We start from the raw sequence: 20,000 nt of genomic DNA, 5'->3' as shown, positions 1-20,000 counted from the left end.
TGGCTGAAATCAGCAATGATGTGTTTCCCTCATACAACCGTGTCCTAAATCTATTTTCAGCCATATTTTTATTCTTTGTTTCTCATTTTTTTCCATTACATTCTAATCTCTCTCTCTCTCTCTCTCTCTCTCTCTCTCTCTCTCTCTCTCTCTCTCTCTCTCTCTCCATATCTTTTCTTAGGAATGTCCTAGTGGTGTAGTCAATGAAGAGACATTTAAACAGATTTACTCACAGTTCTTTCCTCATGGAGGTACATCTGCATACACCAACATTTAGAATTGTGGAATCACTTGTCATACTCACTCACACACACACACACACACACACACACACACACACACACACACACACGCACACACGCACACGCACACACACAAATATACACATATATACCATCCCAGCACTCATTGGTTGGAAGGTAGGAAACACCCTGACAGCTTGCCGGTCCATCACAGGGCTTGTTATATTCATCATTTTTTACATTTCATTTTCAGTAATGACTTTTATTGTAGTTTAAAATATTTTAAGCAATACACCAAAGGGTAGTTTAAGATCGTACTCAATATTTCAATTAAAACATGTAAACAATATAATGTGATTATCTTTTAATCATTCTCTGTCAATTTCTGACCTCAAGATTTAACATTTCAAAGCATTCTGGGTGTTAATATGACTTCATTCTCAATGTCATATGATGTTGTACATTCTTAGTTGTCATAGAAGCATTTACAGCTCTGTACATTACTCTGTACAATAATACTTGTGTAGTTGTACAGGACTAGCATGTTATAATAATTTTACACATTTATCAACACAGACTGTTTAATGATGGTGTACAATTAAAAACAAAAGATTTAGAATAGATTTTTTGTGTTTCTGTGTTTGTTGTACTAACAGAGTCTTTCTCTACTGTTTTCTGTAGATGCCAGTACATATGCTCACTATCTGTTCAACGCCTTTGACTCAGCCCACACTGGCTCCATCAAGTTTGAGGTGACTCTTTCTCTGTACATCTCTCTTTTTCCACTGAGCAGATCTCTCTATGACTCTTTTGCTGGCCTCAACACTCTCTCTCTCAGTCAGTTATCTTCTACTCCATCATTCTGTCTCTCTGACGGCCTTTTTTGTTCTCATGCCTTCTCATCTCTACACATCTGAATCAAAATTCTGGTTTCATCTCTCAGGACTTTGTGACAGCTCTGTCCATCTTGTTAAGAGGTTCTACACGGGAGAAACTACAGTGGACATTCAACCTGTATGACATCAACCGAGATGGCTACATTAATAAAGAGGTTGGTACTCTTGTGTGGTTCTGCCTGTTTTACACTCAAAAATCATTCTTTACCTGAACTTCATTGAATTATGAAAAGTGTTTCCACACAATGAAATGGCTTTCTTTCAAAATAAAGGCATTTTTTTGATCCAACATAATCTACTTTAACTGGCTAAACTAAGTCTGCTATCACATTTCCAACTCAATTCATTGAAGAACTGGATTTACTATTCAGTTCATTCAACTGACGTTGGTCCAACTTATCTTGGTTGGTTTAAAAGTGGACACTGTAGGACCCAGTCAATTTAGAACTACATACACTGATAGAGAATGTCTCAAATTCAACGAGCTAAGCCATGAACCAAAATGCAAATGTACATCCAAGAGAAGATAGCCTACACTCTTAAAAAAAGATGGTTCTTCAATGGTTCTTTAGTGAAGGGAATGGTTCTTTTTGGAACCATGGGTTCTATAAAGAACCCTTTCATGCTTAAATGATCTTTTTCATGGTGAAATTGTTCTTCAGACTGATATGTTGTATTGTGAATGTGTTGTGAATATTTATACAGTTTGGAGGTCATGAAAATAAGTCTATAGTGGTTGACACCTATGCAGCAGGTACCCACAATAAAAGTGGGTGCAAGTGATACATAGAACAATTTCCATTGTTCTATGTCTGGTTCTCTTTGTGATGTGTGTGTACGTGTGTATTGGACTGTACAGGAGATGACAGACATTGTAAGAGCGATCTATGATATGATGGGGAAGTACACATACCCTGTTCTGAAGACAGATGCACCCAAACAGCACGTGGATACTTTCTTTCAGGTCAGAAACTTTCTACAGTCCATCAAACATTATTTTCACATTTTCAGAAACGTTTTCAGTTTGTGCTCCCATGTAGTGCTGTGAAAAAGTGTTTGCTTTGTACTAATGTAAGACAAAAAAAAACATATATATATATATATATATATATATATATATATATATATATATATACATATATATATATATATATATATATATATATATATATATATATAAAAGTAAACACAAAATACATGTTTTAAAATGATTATTTCATTTATTGAAAAAAAAGCCATCCAACACCAAGTGACCCAACTCATCAAATGTGGAAAAGTAATTACCTTACTGAATCAACCAATTAACCAAATTGAATTGATATTTGAGATTAATTAAAGTAGACATACTCAGGCTTGCACGTTAATCCCCCCTGCAATGCCCCATTGGCATTGTGAGCACATGTCTATTGGCGATCAGCAAAAAAACTCAACTTCACCCTCTGTTTGCACTCTCTCTTAGTTAATAGTATTGGCAAACAGCAGAACTGGCACCACCTCCTCCCTCCTTTTTAAATTGACAGCTGGCAAAACTTCCCTGCCACCCCTTTGCCATTTCTGGTAAAATTATCTAGAACCACTACTGAAGCCATTATTTTCAAATGGAGAAAAATTAGAACAATGGTGAATGGTGAATGCCAGCATACAAAAATTCTTCCAAGAGAACATGAATCAATCAGGAAGTCATAAAAAACCCAAACAAACATCTAAGAAACTGCAGGCCTCGCTCACCTCAGATAAGGTCAGCTTTCATGAGTCCACCTGTAGAAAAAGAAAAAACCTCTGAAAAACATAAATGAGGGTTAGGAGTTACCTCATCAGGTTCTTGACTTGAACCCCATTGAGAATGTGTGGAAGGACCTTAAACTTGTTTATACTTGAACGCCCTCCAATGTGTCTGAATTTCCTTCACCAAAATTCCTCCACAGTAAAAGACTGATTGCCAGTTGCTACTGCTAAAGGTGGCACAGCAAGTCATTAAGTTTAAGTGGGCAATTTTTCTTCATATGTATGATGTAGTTATAAACTTTGTTTCTTCAATCAATTAAATAATTTGATTACATCCTACTTTTATATTACATTTTGTATGAGGATCTGAGTGCATTTAATGTGATGAATATGCAAAAAAAGAGGAATCCAGGCAGGAAGAAATACTTTTTTACTGCACTGTAGACAAATATACAGATAAATACATGTTTCAAGAGAGAACAGAAAATTTTACAAAAGCGGCTGAGTAAATGTCAGCAGTAATAAGCAATAATGTACAACTAAATTAGTTGTACATCGTGACAATCGTGACAGACACATGTGCTGAGATAAGCAACTTTTATTGAGGGCAAATCTTGGGTCATGGTCATGACAGTCCAGGTTCATATAACCAACACGGAGAGATTGATGGGCAGACATGACAAAATACGCTCACGAAAAAACAAACCAAAACACTTCCAACAAGCATACAAAGACTAGCAAGACAAACACAAGGGGCAAACACAGGGCTTAAATACAAAACAGGGATAACAAGGGACAGGTGGAAACACGGGGGGAACAATCAGGGGCAGAATCACAAAACAAGGGGCTGGACTGGGGATCAAAACAGAAAACAGGTGGACTAGACCAAAACACAAACACGAACACATGGACAGGACTGGGAGGGGCCAATCGTGACAACACATACAGTTTAGTTGATTTAGTTAAGGGTGAGTAAATTGAATGCAACTACTATAAGTAAGTTGAACAGTTTATAACTTGCAAAACAGTATTTAATTACAAAAAACATGATCTTTTGCTTGCCATCTTATATCATTCATATCAATAGTGTGAAAAAGTTTGTGCACTGGCTCCTTTATGCTGATGTAACAAAGCAACTTTGGAAGACTTGGTCAGGCCTTGTTTTCTGCTATGCAGTTCAAACAAGGAGACTTTATATAGGACAGTGCTACTGAGGACTCACCTTTCCTGGCTGCAGCCTGGCTTTTGGAACACAGCTAGAACGTCAGGACTATTTCCATAGAATTCACTAGAATAAGAGCACAGGACTGCAAATCAGTCCAGTATTTTCAAAGACCTTCTTTACAGAAGCGTAGTCAGGGGTGGCCAGTGCTACCCTGGAATAACCAGGCCATTCTGGCCTCCTCAGTTATGGAAGTGAGACAGTCAGTCATCATAGGTCCTGCATTTAACAATTAGCATATCTTGCTGTGATTGGCTAATTTACTCAGCTAACAGGTGAATGAATGCACATTGGGTCCCTTCAGCAGTGCTGCTATGAACTGTAAGCTATTTAGTGGGAAGATGAGTTGACTATCAAAACTTCATCAGCTATAATCATTTATTGTATTAAGTAATTACTTTCTTTAGTTGAATACATGCATGTGTTGTATGTCATCTAATACAGTGCTGTCTGGCTAGCTCTCTAATCATTAGACTTGTGTACAACCTGTAGTGAATACAACATAAATTAATAACTTATATTGTTTGTCTAAATGAAAACTATTCAGCAATAGTATTGATGTAATATTTTATTCATGTGGAAATCACGGCCAGATTTGGTTATGTCCAGAGAAAAAAACACAACACATTAGTTTATGCCATTTTAATACAGTAACACTATTTTTTTCTTAGCAGTGTGCCACCCCAATAAAATCTTTGGATTTTACCTGACCCCATTCTAAAAGTTCTAGCAAAACCCTTCTTCTTAATTAAGCTGGTCAGCTAATCAAACTTGGTGTGTTGCACTGGTTGTTGCCATTTCTTGCCTTCACACTTTCATACACCTACAGTGTAACTCGGGGGTCCAGTCCTGGTCCTGCAGATCTACCAACCTGAGTTTGTCTCCAACCCTAATCTAACACACCTGATCCAGATAGTGAAGGTGTTCAGGGGAATCTGAATATTAAAGCCAGGTGTGTTGGATCTAAAATGCAATGTGATAAATCTCCAGGGCCTGGATTGGGTGTATATCATTGCGTATTTATCTTAATTCAGTGATGTTTCTTCATTGTTATTTTGTTTAAACTGATTACATTCTCATTCTGATGTGCAGAAAATGGACAAAAACAGAGATGGCGTTGTCACTCTTGATGAATTCATTCTGTCCTGTCAAGAGGTATCAGTCATTCCCTTTAATCCCTCTTTCTCTGCTCTTCTTGTAGTCTTACTGTTTCTTGTATTTGCTGCCTTCTAATGCAAACATTGATCGCTGCAACATGCAAAACCCTTTCCAGCTCTGCCTGAGCTGCTGACAGGTCGAGTTATTCTGTGTCACTTTCTGTTCTCTGTAGGATGAAAACATCATGAGATCTTTGCAGCTCTTCGAGAATGTGATATAAAAAGGAGTGCAGGATGGAAAATGAGCAGAGGGAGACTGAAGTAAAGGAAAAATAAAAAAGACTGGTGGACTTTTTGCAAACTCTTTTCCAGAAGGAGGCAAAGAAGAGGCTACTCTGTCTTCTTCTGTTTATATCACCATGGTAACCTGTAGCACCTGTTTCTGTAACCTAGCTGGACATCAGTGCTACACCACTATGTGCGTAGTCAGGGCACGTTACCATAGTAATATCGACATTGTTGGCTTGCTATCCAGGAAACCTGACCTTCTGAAATCTGTCACTAGACCATTCGGCCAAGTTCCTGTTCCTCTTCATAGTTAACATGCTTAATGTTAAACCTGATCAGTTAGCAGTTAATAAGATGTTATCCACACCTGAGGCTTATTATGTGGTCTCAAATAGGGTTTAGAGCACACTTTCTGAAGTTTTAGATCATAAGGTTATAGGACAGATTTCTGACATTTAGAAAAAAAATGAGAGAATAGGTTTGGAAGAAAATTTTCTGAGGTCCAAGAACTTGTAGAACTAATGTTCTTATCATTTTGAGATGCACCGTTAAGTGGCCTATTTACTACTGTTTCTAGAGCGGCCAAAGTTAGAGATAAATAACAAGGTGAAACTTGTGATTGGTCAGATGAGCTGGTTAGTACAGAACAAATGTCAAACATTGTAGAACCTATAAATCACACAAACAACTATTACTCCAACCACAGTGCAACCTCTTTTTCTATTTGCTACAAGCACAAACCCCAAGTTTTCTTTCATCCAGACCAACCGTAGTTTGACTTGAAACTGTAAATAGGTCTTAAGAACAAATCTCCTGTGCTGCTCCCATGGTGAGCCCCATGCCTCAAAGCCCTTCTATATTAGACACTTAGAAGCACAGGAGGTGTTAAAGCCATTTGGAAAGACTTGGTATGTACAAAAAAAGAAAGTTTAAACATAAACGTCATACTGGCCTGATGGCAAAACCTTAATGTTTTCTTCCATCTGGTCTAAAGACAGACCTACGGTTGCTTGACAGGTGATGGTGTTGCAGCTAATAAAACGTTTGAATGGAAACCCTTCAGTGAAGGAAGGAAGCATGTTAGTGTATAAACAAATATATTTAATATTTAGCCTAATATTTAGCGTAAAGGTTAATATGTTTGGTAGCTTTAGCTTGAGAAAGAGAGTTATATTTTATATAATCTTATGGGATCTTAGGAAAATAATTTGAGGTAAATTATGGGCTCCTGGTCTTGAGGTACTTTGGAATTGACCTTATGAAGAGATATGAATAGATAAGCTATCTGTATATGTGGCCATTGTTTAGCTGTTTTCTGTGTACTGAATAGGTGATATTAGCTTGGAACAAACATAACTCTAGACTTCTGTCTGTAAGGTTCAGTCGGTCTGTTTCTGAGTGTTGCTCCCTATTCTACACCGTCTCACAGTACTGTTAAGTCCCTGGTAGTGTGTTGAACTGTATTATTTGTGGAAAATCAGATTGCTGCGACGTTTCTGTGCTGCCGCTTGCTCGAAATGTTGAGTCTGGTCTGTGTGTGTTTCTGTCGTCTGTGTGTATTTGTGCTACAATATTGTTATGTTGTTTGTGTGTTTGTGCTTGTTTATTGGCCTTAGATCTGTCCAGATCAGTCTGTCTGTCTGTATCTCTGTCTGACATTGTCAGATATTTAGGGAAGTCCTGCCTGTGTAAGTCGGTGCTCTGTGATATCTGACAGATACTGTTTACAGTAGGTTGGAATTTGAAGTCACTGTGTGCTCTTTATATTATACATTGCCAGATTACATCAGTAACATAGACTTCTGTGAACACTACAGTTATCCAGTCCATGACTGTACGTTCCTCAATCTAAACCTTGCTTTGTTGGTATGTTTTCTGTTTCAATGTGTGAAAACTGTGAATTACCAAAATAAGTACTGCTTGATTATTTTATAGCCATATCTCCACACACTGTGATGAGGACCCAGAGAGAGAGAGAGAGAGAGGGAGAGAGGAGATAGAGAGAATTATTTCTAGGCAAAAAATGCTTTTAAGATTGCAAAAGGAGTAAGTAAGCCATTATTTCAGTTTAGAGACTTTGCAGTAACAGTGGACGTCTGTACAGTTATCCGGTCCACAACTGTATGTTCCTCCCTATCTTTATTGTCCTCCTCAAAATTGTAATTAATACTGTTTTAACATGATATTTATAATGTATTGAAAGCATTATGTACTTATAATGCACTGTACTGAATAAGCTGTTCATTATGGAACAAAATGGGCTGCAACATACACTACATGTCCAAAAGAATCCAGGCACCCCTTCTACTTAATGAACTCAGCCACATTAATATGCACCCATTGATTAATTGCACAATTGTAGAATCCCTATAGAAAAGCATTACCAGTAGAAAAGGATGCTCTGTGGCAACCGCACATAAGCTTATGATTACCAAGACCAATCAATCGGCTAGAGGGGTATAAAGTCCCCCCAGCCTTGGGTTGTGGAGCAGTGGATCTGCGTTCACTGGAATAATGGAGCACCATCTAATACCTTTGGGGTTTGTGAGCCAAAATCATCTAACATCAGTACATGACCTCACTAATGCCCTTGTAGCTAAATGCAATCAAATCTTCACAGCAATGTTTCAACATCTAGTGTAAAGCCTTCCCAGAAGAGTAGAGGCAGCAAAAGGATGACAAACTCTGCATTAATATCCTTGATTTCAGCAGAAATGGTGGGTGAGCAGACATCTACAATCTTCTGGGCATGAAGTGTATGTGCCACATGTGGCTAATACTCAAAACGTCTTATGGGTACATAAATATTGTTTATGTTATTGCTCTTTCTTAAAAATCAACTGTGTTTTACTCATTATTTGGCACTCTTAACAATAATGGTTCTTTAATGGTTCTTGGTTTGAACGTACAGTTCTAGGATAAAACTTACCTTCATTACATTACGTGGATTAAAAAGTTATGTAAAAAGTTCTTCATACAAACCTTACAAAATTGCTTCTTTAAAGAATTAATCCATCTGGAATCACCTTAATGAACCTTTATTTTAAGAGCGCATACAAAACCACCCACTGTGCTAAAGTGCTGAGAGATGGGCTTTATGGAAAAAGATAACAAAATCACCAAACAGCTAGATTTCTAGCTACTGTCTGGAGAAAAAACAGCTGTGTTCGGTTGGGATCAAGCCTGACAGCTTCGTCTACTGAATCTAATTACCACACAGTTGTGCTGAGGCAGGATTTAACACCTTCTTCTTTCTCAACTAGTCAGTATTTTTCTTTCCAATATTTCACAGTGAAATTATACAGAATCCTGGCGTTATCACAGAACTTACGACGGCTATTACTTGGAACCTCCAATCAACACACTCACAAATGATCAAGTGTTTAAGATGAGCTATTGAAACTGAGTAATGTGCAATACTCATACAGCCACATCTGCACTCACTGTGACCAGACTCCTGAGGAAGAGGAACCAGCATGTACACCATGGCCCATATTTACCTCTCCATGGATTATTTTCAAATACAGAACTATGAATTATGTTTTGCGCACAACCGATGAACCAATCAGTCGCTCTTTTTTGAAAACACGTTGCTGATTGTGCCCCAGACTGAAGCACGTTAGACAGATAGACGAACAGACAGACAAGCAGGCAGACAGACACAGGAAACATAATTTCTTGTTGCTGTATAAAATGATATTTAACAATAAAAATTTTCAAAGAATAATGTGGATTGTTTTTTTTTATATATATTTTACAACCATTTTGTTTAAATTATAAACATATCAAGAAAGACAAACATCTGTCAAAACATCTTAGAACAGATATTATGATCAATATTATTTACATAACATTGTTTTGTAGATTTTCTTATACACATTTTCCACCCACAGTCCAAACATTTAGAATATAGGCCTAGATTTTCATACATAGATTTCTAGACTAAAAATGTTAACTTTAGTTTAGGACAGACCTGAATTCAGTTTTCAGCCCTGGAGTTTACAGTCACCAGAAGGCATAACAGTAGGTGGCCAATTGGTTACACCAATAGGTCAGTTAATCAAGAGTGAACACAAAATACATGACCGGACACTGGATTTAAGGTCTGAATTTGAAGACTTCTGGTCTAGGACTAAGCTTCACCCTTGACTGGAAAATTGACCAACAAAGTTTAGACCCTAGGTCTTCAACTCTGGACTTAAATCCAGTTTCTGGTCCTGGATGTTGTATCACTGGTGGTTAATTGAATTGCCGAAACAATCTTAAAAAGATGGTTCCTTAAGGGTTCTTTAGGAAGGACCATATAGAGGCTTTTTGAATATGGTTATATATAAAACACCAAAAAGGTGCTCTTCTGTTATTACAAGCTTGTCTTTACTAAAGAAGCATTGAAGAACCATCTTTTTAAGAATGTATGATTACAAAAAAATGATCTGGACTTAAAAAGTTTTGGAACATTTTGTTTTTCAACAGGAAAAGACTGCTTACAAAAAGTGAAAGGAATTCTTCCGCAGGTTTTCACAAACATGTTCTTCCAAGCGTACAGAATCTACAGGGATCAAGTTCATTATTGTGCTTTGGCTCCAGGATTACCACATGCCAGCATTTTTGGCAGTAAACTCGGCCAAGACACAGGCCACAGCTAGAACATTAACACTGCCATTATGGTAACACGGTCCCAGGAATATTCTTTCACCTGCTGATTAGTCACAGGGCACATAAACAATCAGGGCAGGTAAACAGTTATTGTAAACGAGTATGAAATGTACACTATTCCCATTCATATAAAAAGTCAAGCATGTAACTGAATACTCCACAGCCCAAAAAAACTGTGCCAACAACACATCAACAGGAGATATTGCAGACGAACTACACAGTGATTGAAGGAGAAATGTCTCCGCAGGGCTGTTTGGACATTTTGTGTGTTCCTATGAAGGCTTAGAAAGTCTAAAGATCCTCTCCAACTATATTTACCTAATGTTTCTCTCCTTATGAAACAAAACTTTGTTACATTTTAGAAAGTTTTCAAATTCTAAATGTAATGGCCAACGCACATGTATCTAAATGCTGAGCTTTATGACTTGGACCAGGATTAGCTCAACCTCATAGATTAGCTTCAAACCTCAGATATGACTGAGACGGTCACTTTGCAGACGGAAAACTTTGCATATTTGGATGCAACACCTCTTGCTGACTTTGACTACACTCCTGCATCACTGCAGTATAATTCTGGGCCTGTATTCAAAGATATGACAGGGTAATACAGGTTTTTAAAAGATCTGCACAAATCCTGTGTAACTGCAACAGATCCTAAGTGCTCAAGATCTTGACCTCAAAGGCAGTTTATCACTGCTAGTGCTGTTTTAGGCCAGTGATGAAGTGGTGGCCAGTTTGCCTGGTTTGTCCTGAGCCCACGGCTGCAGGTTCTGCAGGGCATACAGAGAGGAATTATGCACACAGAGAGGATCTACAGACACTGATTCACTGATGGACTTCTGTAGTGCATCGGCCTGCAGCTGGAGCAGCATCCGATTGGCCTGCTGACGCTCCGCCTCCCTCTCCTCTGCTGTCTGTCTCCTGCAGAAATTTTTGAAGATTTAGAGGAAAAGGAGGATGTTTAAATGAATTGATAAACAGGTAGATAGATAGATAGATAGATAGATAGATAGATAGATAGATAGATAGATAGATAGATAGATAGATAGATAGATAGATTTAAGGCTGAACCGTTTCTTTCAAAAAGAAAGGACAACAACAGAAAGACGTATTTGGTTTCTAAAGAAGTCAAATAATGGGTAGGATTGATGCTCGTGGCTCATGGTCTTCCTCCTCCTCCTTCTCCTCCTCACACCCTGTCTACTCACCTCCATTTGGTCCTGCGGTTCTGGAACCACGTTTTGACTTGAGCGTCGGTCATTTTGAGGCTCTTGGCGAGAGCCGCGCGCTCGGCGCTGGCTAAATACTTCTGCCTGTGGAAGCGCTTCTCCAGCTCGCAGATCTGCACGCGGCTGAAGGAAGTGCGCGGCTTTTTCCGCTTGGGGGGCGTGCGGTTCTGGTAGGGGTGACCAACCCTCCGGGTCAGGCTCAGAGGGAGGAGAGCTGGAACTGAGAAACAGGAGGGGGCGGGGTACATTATCTTTTATTATTATATTATTACTATGTAATGAATACTAGGCTATGATTCCTCCTTTTCTGGGACAATATGTTCACTGTAAACACACTCAAGTACATTTGTGAGTAAATGAATTTACCTCTCGCTCCAGTTTAGTACCTTAGAGTATCCACACAATTAAAACACAGTCAGAAGCACTTTCACTGCACTGCCAGAAAAAGTACAGCACAAACAATGTAAATGCACCCATAAACGTACAACTGTATACCCTTAAATACCTTTTCATAACCTGATGTTTCAAAGCAGAGCAGTAAAACGAAAATGCTGGAGTCTGGGCATCATTGTAAGCCCAAATAAGTTCACATGACTTAAAATACTTAATTACTTTAATTACTTCTGATTACGTGATGTTGGCCACTTTGCCAAAGACTGAAGGATTAATTTAACAGCAAAGACCACTCGTCCTTCTAGCTTACAGCTCAAGACCTGCCAGCTGAGAAAAACAGGCATCGACAATACACGCCTGAGTAACTTTGACGAGAAAGAAACGATTCAAACCAGCGGTGCAGTTTCACTTTTTAAAAGGGGCGGGTTTAAAAGTTGCCATGGCAACAGACCAAACCAAATTGCATTATGCTGATATAACTCAAAAATGCCCTATGATTTAAAAAAAATCATTAAAAACGTTCCCTTAACTTTAAATAGTTGAGTAATTAGGGGGGTGTATTCACTTCTGTGCACAACGGACTTCATTTGTTTGACCTAAAACAACATGTTGGATTTCAGTGTGAAGTTTATCCAACTTAAAACATAAAATGAATTATAGTGCAATTATGCACCTTAACTCAAGTGACTTAGGAGTAACACCCCGGTGACTTTAAGGGTTACTCCGCCAGTGACAGTCAAGCACCCTTTTTCTAAAAATGTGTCAACTTCAAATTCATAAAGCAGAGAAAAACGAAGGAAAAGAGCGCAACGAAATTCGCCCAGCTATAAAATTCGGTTATTTGAGGAGCGTTGTTGTACCACCTGACTGTATCAGACAGACAGTTTACAAACCAGGGGACACAAGCTGGTGTAAATGCATGTGAAGTGGTGATGGAGGTGAAAGTGTTCTAGCCCCAATGGACACCAATAAAGCGCGATAAACACCTGCTCCCCGCGGAAACTCATAATCACTGAAACAGAGAAACAGCAATAAAATCGCGAGGCTGCACTGTGACACAACAGGACTGAACGCCAGCAGTTTGGGTAAAGGGCGCAGCTGGGAGCGCGAGATGATGAGGTAACGAGAGAGGATGAGGACGTTCAGGCCTGTCTACACAGCACTGCGGATGGAGGAGCAGGAATCCCAGGAGGAGAGGAGGAGGAGCACCAAGGGAGCATTACGCACCAACCCATGAGGGCCCAGGAGGCTCGAAGGGCTTATAAACGTCAAAAAACGGGGATGGGGCTCTTTGCGTGAAGCCCGCTGGAGTGGGAAGGGGCAGGGGAGAGATCTGCGGTCGAGCCAGTGACAGATGTAGATCACTCTTAAATATGTTAGACATGTTCAGTGCACTTTCATAAGGCTCCTTTGAAGCCGCCAGCATTCACTGTGTGCTGTAATACAATGCTATCGAAACCCGAGGCTGTATTGATGCCGACTGAATGACGCACCACGTGACGGCTCCCGGCCGTGGGAGTCTGAGGGATCCACCCTCTCCAAGTTTCAGGTACACGTCTGTACAGCTCAATCTCTTTCTTTTATGAGCGCGCGCTGTATGAGGCTAGAAAGTCCATCATGCGATCTCCTGGGATTCTTTTGCTTGGCCTGGTCTTCGCGCCCTGCGGTTGGATCTTGGACCTGACCAGCACGGTGGCGCCCAACTGGCGCACCATCCACAACATCAGCGGGGAGCCTCCGGACCTTGTGCTTCACCAGGGGATCTGGGACATCTGCAGGTCCTTCACGGAGTCTCGGGACGTGCTGTGCAACCACGAGGACAGCGAGTACTTCAACAACCAGATCATTGAGATTGCCCGGAGGATGATGGTGGCGAGTCTGATCGTGACCCTCATCGGCCTAGGCGTGGCCACCATCGGGACCCACTGCTGGACGGACAAGCCGAGATGGTCGGTGGCGGGACTGGGCGGCCTCTTCATCTTCAGCTCCGGCGTGCTGACCATCATCCCCGTGGCGTGGTACCACCACATCCTGCCCTACATCAACTCACCGTCGAGTGACATTCGCCTGGGATACTGCATTGTGCTGGGCTACACGGGCGGCATCACGGAGCTGTTGGGCGGGATCGTGATGTTCGGCGGGGTTTGCCGGTGCCGCTATGGGATGAAGCGAGCGGGGGGAGAGGAGCTTGGCCTCGGACGGACCCGCCTGCACCCGCACCCACGACGTAAGAACGACGAACCGTGCGAGAGCCCGAAGAGGAGCCGCGCGAGCAGTGTGCCATACTCAATAGATTCAGTGCTGGAGGACAGCAACTTCCGGCGTGGGAAGCTACCCATCAGTGCCTCAAATACACTGTAAAATTCATAAATGACCAGCTGTTGTAATGTTTGTCCTTATTGTAGTCAGGAGACACGAGGTCACTGTATATAGCAGAAGCCTATAGGTTGGGCTGTTCTATAATGGAATGCTGGACCCATTACAAACCCTGCTAGAACAACCAAAGCCAGCATCTGTAACGCTCTGGTGATGTGATATGAAATAAGCGCTTGTAAAACTAACCGAGTGGGACATTAGTGTTGAAAGGGGACGAGGGATCACAGTTTGAAGCCGTGGTCAAATAAGCAGGATCCCCCTAATTAATAAGTGCACCTGTCTCACACGTCCTGGCTCAGTAAAGTCACGTGAACAGCGGGCCACCGGTGCCAATGCGCGACAAGCCAGTGAACGGAGCTCAGCCTGTTACACAGTCATGCGTGTAACCTATAGCCTTTAACCCCACAGCTGACCCAACCTGATCAGACACACCTTCTGCTGAGTTTTTGTTTTTTAAAGACTGTAGATGTGCGTGTCTCACACGCTGATGCGGCCGTTAGCGGCGATGAAAGAAAGAAAGAAAGAACACCTGCTCCATTTAAACCGCGCGATACGTCTCTAGCCTGTGTAGAAACTCATAAATATGTTCTTTTTTCGTTCTTGCACTTCTTCATGAACAGTGGTCCACTAGTGGAAAAGTCTCTATTTCGCGCTTTTTTCTAATGTAATGCAATGCGTTATATTTCCTATAGAATCCTTGAAATATTTGCCTGAGTTTTAGTATTTTTCAGTATGTGGTCTGTCCCCGCGTTGCTGTAATGACCGCGTGCGCTCGAGTTGGCACGGACTTCACAAGTTTGTGCAAAAGCCTCAACAACGTCATACATTGAAGTACATTTGACCTTAGAATAAAATCTTGCATCTTGAATATTTTTTTTCTGCATTTGACTTGTCTTGCTTTCTTGTTTCAATTTTTCGAAATCCTAGAACTTGGTTTTCACAAGTTTAAATAAAAAATCTAGATTTTCAGACTGGCCTCAGACTTTCGGATTCCACTATATGAAGTGTACCAAACCACTCTCCCTCCCCAATAAACGTGTGTGTAGAAGTGTGTACAAGAGCATGCATGGGAAATTTAAACGTAATACATAATAACAACAGTAATTAATACTTATCAATACAGCTGAGGTATTTTAAATAATCATTTGGTGAATTTGATTAATGCGACTGACGAAATCAGAAAACACAAAAAAACGATGTCTCTGTACCAACCCTTCCTCTCAAATACAAAACACATCAAATATTAGTGTTGATATGGGATTCCTGCTAGTCCACCTGCAGTGCTGTACAGACAGGCCTGAACTTCCATGTTTGAAAAATAACATAACTATCAAACATTGAGTTTTTATTTTGTGCACATTTAGGAACAAGTGCATTTAGGGGTGCACATTTGGATTTGGATTCTCACTGCACTGAACAAATTTGTCATCGCCAAAACAACCTTTGCCTGTTTGGTATTGGCATATAGTGACGTTCACTGGTCACTTTTAAAACAATGCGTCAAAAACTACAACACGGTGAAATGCTGTCATTTTATATATTTTTGGCATTCAGGGAGAGACAGAGACGCCCAAGATCACGGCAAATTACATGAATACTGACGGAGAATTTCAGCATTTAACATCTAATAAAGAGAAACAGCTCAGGACTCATGATAGTTTTATCAACTGACATCGAGAAGATGATTAAAAAAACAAATGCCCTGACATCTGAAATAGATTGTCTGTGAAATTGTGCTACTGACAAGTTTGGACAAAAAACTAAACTCTGTAAAATTACAACATAAACAGATTTCAATCAACGCTCCGAGAATTTATAAACGATAAACGTATAAATTAATTTTAACACGAAGTGAAGACATTGTTCAAACATTTTTCTAAGCCATAATTAGAAGCACTTCATTGCGTAGAGCCCATACACATTGTATTAACTTTGAATTTCATTCTGCCCTGTTCACTGCAGTGGTGGGGCTGTAAGCTTTAGGTGTTGGGCAAAACCTCGGTTTCGATCTTAGATTCATCTTCACTTAAATTCACATCAGACTTCAAATTTACACGAAACAGAGCTTAAAATGCCTGATCCTTTCATCTGCAGTGGAAATACAGAGGCGTCCTCTGTAAGATCAAGTGCTGACGTTCAGAGCCACTGAGGGTGACCAGAGGAGAGCCGCTGTTGTTTTACTTACCTGAAGTCAGTCAAGCTCGCCTAATCTCTGGGAGAATATATTCTACATTTTCAGCAATAAATGTTCTATATATCTACTGAAAACGGCTTTTTTGGCTCGTGAAACCCCTTTTAATGCCATATAGAGAAAAGGTTCTTCAAAGTAACATATACAGCTAGTTAGAGAAGAACCACTGGATTATGCAAAGAAATATTTAGGCATTCAACTGGCTCTTTGAGTGTTCAGGGTTCTGTAAAGAACCATAGCCTTTTCTAAAGAACCTTAGAAAAAGCACTTCAAAGAATATCTTCGTCAAATTCCAATTTATACGACACATCTAAGCAAACCAATCAAAATTCCTATCAGACAGGACCTTTCTAATTATTCTCTGGCCTCTAGGAGGTGCTACGAACCCCAACTGAGAAAGCATGCAGGTTTGGAAGGAACACTAACCCTGAGGAAAGCGAGCTGACGGTTAGTGTTCATCCTCCTTCATCATAACACCCTAGACAGAGTCACATGCTTCTGACACTGTGACACCTGAGACTGAACTGCAGTGTGCTGACCACAGCTAAGCTCATCCAGACGACAGGTCCTCTGTTCAGAGTGGCGCTCGGACTCAGACACTCCTGTGAGGGTCACTTACATCCTCTGCACATCAGCGAGTGTCCTTCATGCGGGTTCCTGAAACAGCTCACTGCTGCGTAATGCTGTCAATCACAGAGCATCAGAAAACCACCAGCATCACTGTCTGTGTCGCTGGAGATACTTATTTCGTGAAGTCAGAGCCCGCGGTGTCCTAAACTGACCCTCATTGTGCAATTCCTGGAGTAGGCTACACGCGTAACACAGTTGCCTCTTCGAGGGTTCTTTAGAAAAGACAATGGTTCTATATAGAACCACGAACACTCAGATAACCAGCTGCATGATTTAATGGCTCTTGGCATAGTGACGGTTCTTCAGATTAATAGAGAATGTGTTGCACATGGTTTTAAATAGAATATATGTAAAAATATTCCTGTATAGCACCATAGAACGCTCTTCCAGCGCTCTTGCTACGATGTCAAACCTTTTTGGTGCTATAGAGCCACGGTTCTACATAGAACCATTTACAACACATTCCCCATCAATCTGAAAACTAATTTCTCCATGAAAAGAACCATTCAAGCACGCAAATGGTTCTATATAAAACTCATGGTTCAAACAGAACTTGTGCATTTACTAAGGAACCCTGGTAGAAACATCTTTTTAAAAGTGTGTTATGTCTGATACATCTTAGCAAACTCCCACGTCAGCAAATCACGTGGAAAGTCACTGCCATGAACAAGTAGTAATGACCTATAATCCCAGATGGAACTGGCTCTGCTTTTAAATCTGAATGAACTCGTTTAGATGAGTGTGCTATGATAAGTGGTCAGTCCTTCCTGCACTCTCCGTTTAATCCACCTGAGGGACATTACTCCAACGGCACTCGTAGTGTTCAGTGTTACGGTCACTGCTTCAACAAACACAATATAAAGGCGAGCCAATACAATAAAAACAACCGAGCACAAATATATAAAGCATTTCACAACATAACAAATACGATTTTTTAAATGTACAGGTTTTTAAAAACGGTTTTAATATTAACAACAAAAAGCATTATACTACTACTACTACTACTGCTACTACTACTACTGCTAATAATAATAATAATAATAATAATAGTAATAATAATAATAATTATTATTATTATTTTATTAATATTATTATTATGCATTAATTTCTTCTAAAATGAACATAGTTTAAATATTTAATGCTACAGATAACGAACATGTTCATATACACTTTTATACATTTTACATCGACTGGCTTTAATTAATCTGTGTTATGGCTTTTTCTCTACAGCTCTACAGGATACACGAGCGTTAGGAAAGTGTTCAGCGGGCATTAACATTCACTAAAACGCCTAACTGTGCTTTGTCCTAAACGCTACCAGCTGCTTTGATGTGTATTTAAACGAGACCCGCGCTCCGGTTTACCTGCCAGTCTGTCTTTGGCGGTGAATCTGCGGCTGTGATCCACCCAGGGGAAGCAGAGCGCCCCATAGCCCCCCGCCGCCGCCGCCGCTGCTGCTGCTGCCGCGCTCACCATGGGCGGTGGGACGGCGGTGGTCAGCGGCCTGTGAGCGGGAACCCTGATCACCCCCCGGTGACCCACCGTTCTGCTGCCCCCATACAGCCCTGACCCCTCCAGAGAGCCCGGCACAGCGACCCTGGCGGCGCGCAGGGAGGTGAGGGGCGCCGCGGTGGTCCCGGCCGGACTCCCCGGGGCGCTGTCCGAGGAGCCCAGGATCTGGTCGATGCCGAAGCGAATGGGCTCGTGCGTGCTTTGACAGGACTGCTCGGGCCTCGGGCTCTGGGCGCGTTCCATGTTGCCCCTTCACGCTCGGAAGAAATGAAATCTAATCACGCAAAATGGGGCGGAATCTGCCTCGATTCATGGCCTTGATGTTCGTCCCCCTCATGATCTTGGCGGTCCTCTTGCAGCAGCGCGTGTCCCGTCACGTCTCGAGGAGCTCCAGATTGCTTTTTTCTTCTCAAACTGTAGTTTTTTCCCCTTCGTTGTCCTTTTCCCACCCGTTTTCAGACACGCCCCGCCCCCTGGATCAGATGGACCACTCGTGAGTGTGAACTATTAGCCAATCCCAATGCAGGAGGGCGGGGCTTGTCAGAATGCAAGTGGGGAACAAACAACGCACGCTATGCAGCCCAAAGTCACCAACTAGTGTTTTGATTGGTCGAAGACGTCAAACACTTTGTCTTACCATTGGTTTACATTAAGGCCTAAAACACACTCTTAATAAATGATTATTCAAGGGTTCTTTAGTAAAGGCAGTGGTTCTATTCAGAATCACGAGGTCTAGAACCATTTTATGCTTAAATGGTTCTCTGCGTGATGAAATGGTTCGTCGGAATGATGGAGAATGTGTTGTAGCTTGTGGTTCTACACAGAAGCGTTTTTAAAATGGTTCTATAAAGCTGCCAGAAGGGTTCTTGACATCGCACCAATAGTAGTACGCCCTGTTCAGAACCGTTTTCAAAAAGCTTCCACATTTAAACATGCAACCGTTCTATGATTCTAAATAGAACCATTCCTTTTGGTAAAGAACCCTTGAAGAACCAGTGTAGATTCAATAGAAAGCGATACATCTTGCTAACATGGTCGGGCTATTATTGTTAACGTCCAGAACTTTAGAAGAATTAACCATTTATTCATGCATTTCCACAGTCCACCACCGCCAGCTGAGCAAAGCGATGAATGGTCAGTTAAGTCTTTATTTCATAAGGTCGTGTTTAAATGATTTCTCTAATGCTATAGATGTAAGACGTCCCTGTGAGGAGTTTTCTCTTTTTAGTGTTTAATGGTATTATGTAACTACTTGTTTACTTCCTGGCTGAAACCGAGGGCTTTAGTCGAGTCTGTGTGAATGAAGAGCTGCTCTCGGAGATTCCTTATTTGAACAGAAGCCCCACGAAACGTGGATTGTTGATCAGAAGCTGCAGAACATCTCCGGTCTTAAATCCCCTGATGATGACTGGAGGTTCTGCTGTTATTCTCTGATATCTCAGCTCCTCCTCACTAAAACTCCGTGAGAGACCAGCACATCCTTCACTGGAGACCTGTTGACTATTGGGAAGGGGGCGAGGGGGCTCAACAGGCTAAAGGTGGT

At 41.0% G+C, this 20,000-nt stretch overlaps 3 protein-coding genes across 5 annotated transcripts in view; 2 read left to right on the top strand and 1 right to left on the bottom strand.

Moving 5' to 3' along the window:
- LOC108438820 (Kv channel-interacting protein 1) overlaps positions 1-9,042 on the top strand; it is a 73,214-nt gene extending 64,172 nt beyond the window's left edge. For 2 of the 3 annotated variants that reach the window (XM_017716890.2, XM_017716889.2), the window contains exons 3-8: positions 182-251; positions 924-994; positions 1,186-1,293; positions 1,998-2,102; positions 5,178-5,240; positions 5,416-5,489. In XM_017716890.2, coding sequence (XP_017572379.1) covers positions 182-251; positions 924-994; positions 1,186-1,293; positions 1,998-2,102; positions 5,178-5,240; positions 5,416-5,463 — 465 coding nt within the window. In that variant the 3' untranslated portion in view covers positions 5,464-5,489. Of the gene's footprint in view, positions 1-181; positions 252-923; positions 995-1,185; positions 1,294-1,997; positions 2,103-5,177; positions 5,241-5,415 lie in introns of all 3 variants that reach the window. The other variant, XM_017716888.2, reaches the window with a different exon arrangement.
- On the bottom strand, positions 5,547-18,867 carry LOC108438821 (T cell leukemia homeobox 3). Its single transcript, XM_017716891.2, has 3 exons — positions 18,310-18,867; positions 11,335-11,575; positions 5,547-11,047 (listed from the first exon to the last, which is right to left on the bottom strand). The coding sequence occupies exons 1-3, from the start codon at positions 18,698-18,700 to the stop codon at positions 10,834-10,836; spliced, it is 846 nt and encodes a 281-aa protein (XP_017572380.1). The 5' UTR covers positions 18,701-18,867; the 3' UTR covers positions 5,547-10,833.
- LOC108438822 (claudin-23-like) lies at positions 13,357-14,960 on the top strand. The gene has a single exon (XM_037542523.1). The coding sequence runs from the start codon at positions 13,366-13,368 to the stop codon at positions 14,107-14,109; it is 744 nt and encodes a 247-aa protein (XP_037398420.1). The 5' UTR covers positions 13,357-13,365; the 3' UTR covers positions 14,110-14,960.
- Positions 18,868-20,000: the final 1,133 nt, after the last annotated feature.

Source organism: Pygocentrus nattereri, chromosome 11 (genome assembly GCF_015220715.1).
Source record: "Pygocentrus nattereri isolate fPygNat1 chromosome 11, fPygNat1.pri, whole genome shotgun sequence".
NCBI classification, from domain to species: domain Eukaryota; kingdom Metazoa; phylum Chordata; class Actinopteri; order Characiformes; family Serrasalmidae; genus Pygocentrus; species Pygocentrus nattereri.
This window is presented reverse-complemented; position numbering and strand designations above follow the sequence as displayed.

Bases quoted from the DNA above. Each gene is read 5' to 3' on its own strand.
- LOC108438822 (XM_037542523.1), top strand. From the start codon at position 13,366: ATGCGATCTCCTGGGATTCTTTTGCTTGGCCTGGTCTTCGCGCCCTGC.
- LOC108438821 (XM_017716891.2), bottom strand. From the start codon at position 18,700: ATGGAACGCGCCCAGAGCCCGAGGCCCGAGCAGTCCTGTCAAAGCACG. The intron at 11,576-18,309 runs GTAAACCGGAGC...CCTGTTTCTCAG, and splicing joins CGCCAAAGACAGACTGGCAG to TTCCAGCTCTCCTCCCTCTG. The intron at 11,048-11,334 runs GTGAGTAGACAG...AAATTTCTGCAG, and splicing joins AACCGCAGGACCAAATGGAG to GAGACAGACAGCAGAGGAGA.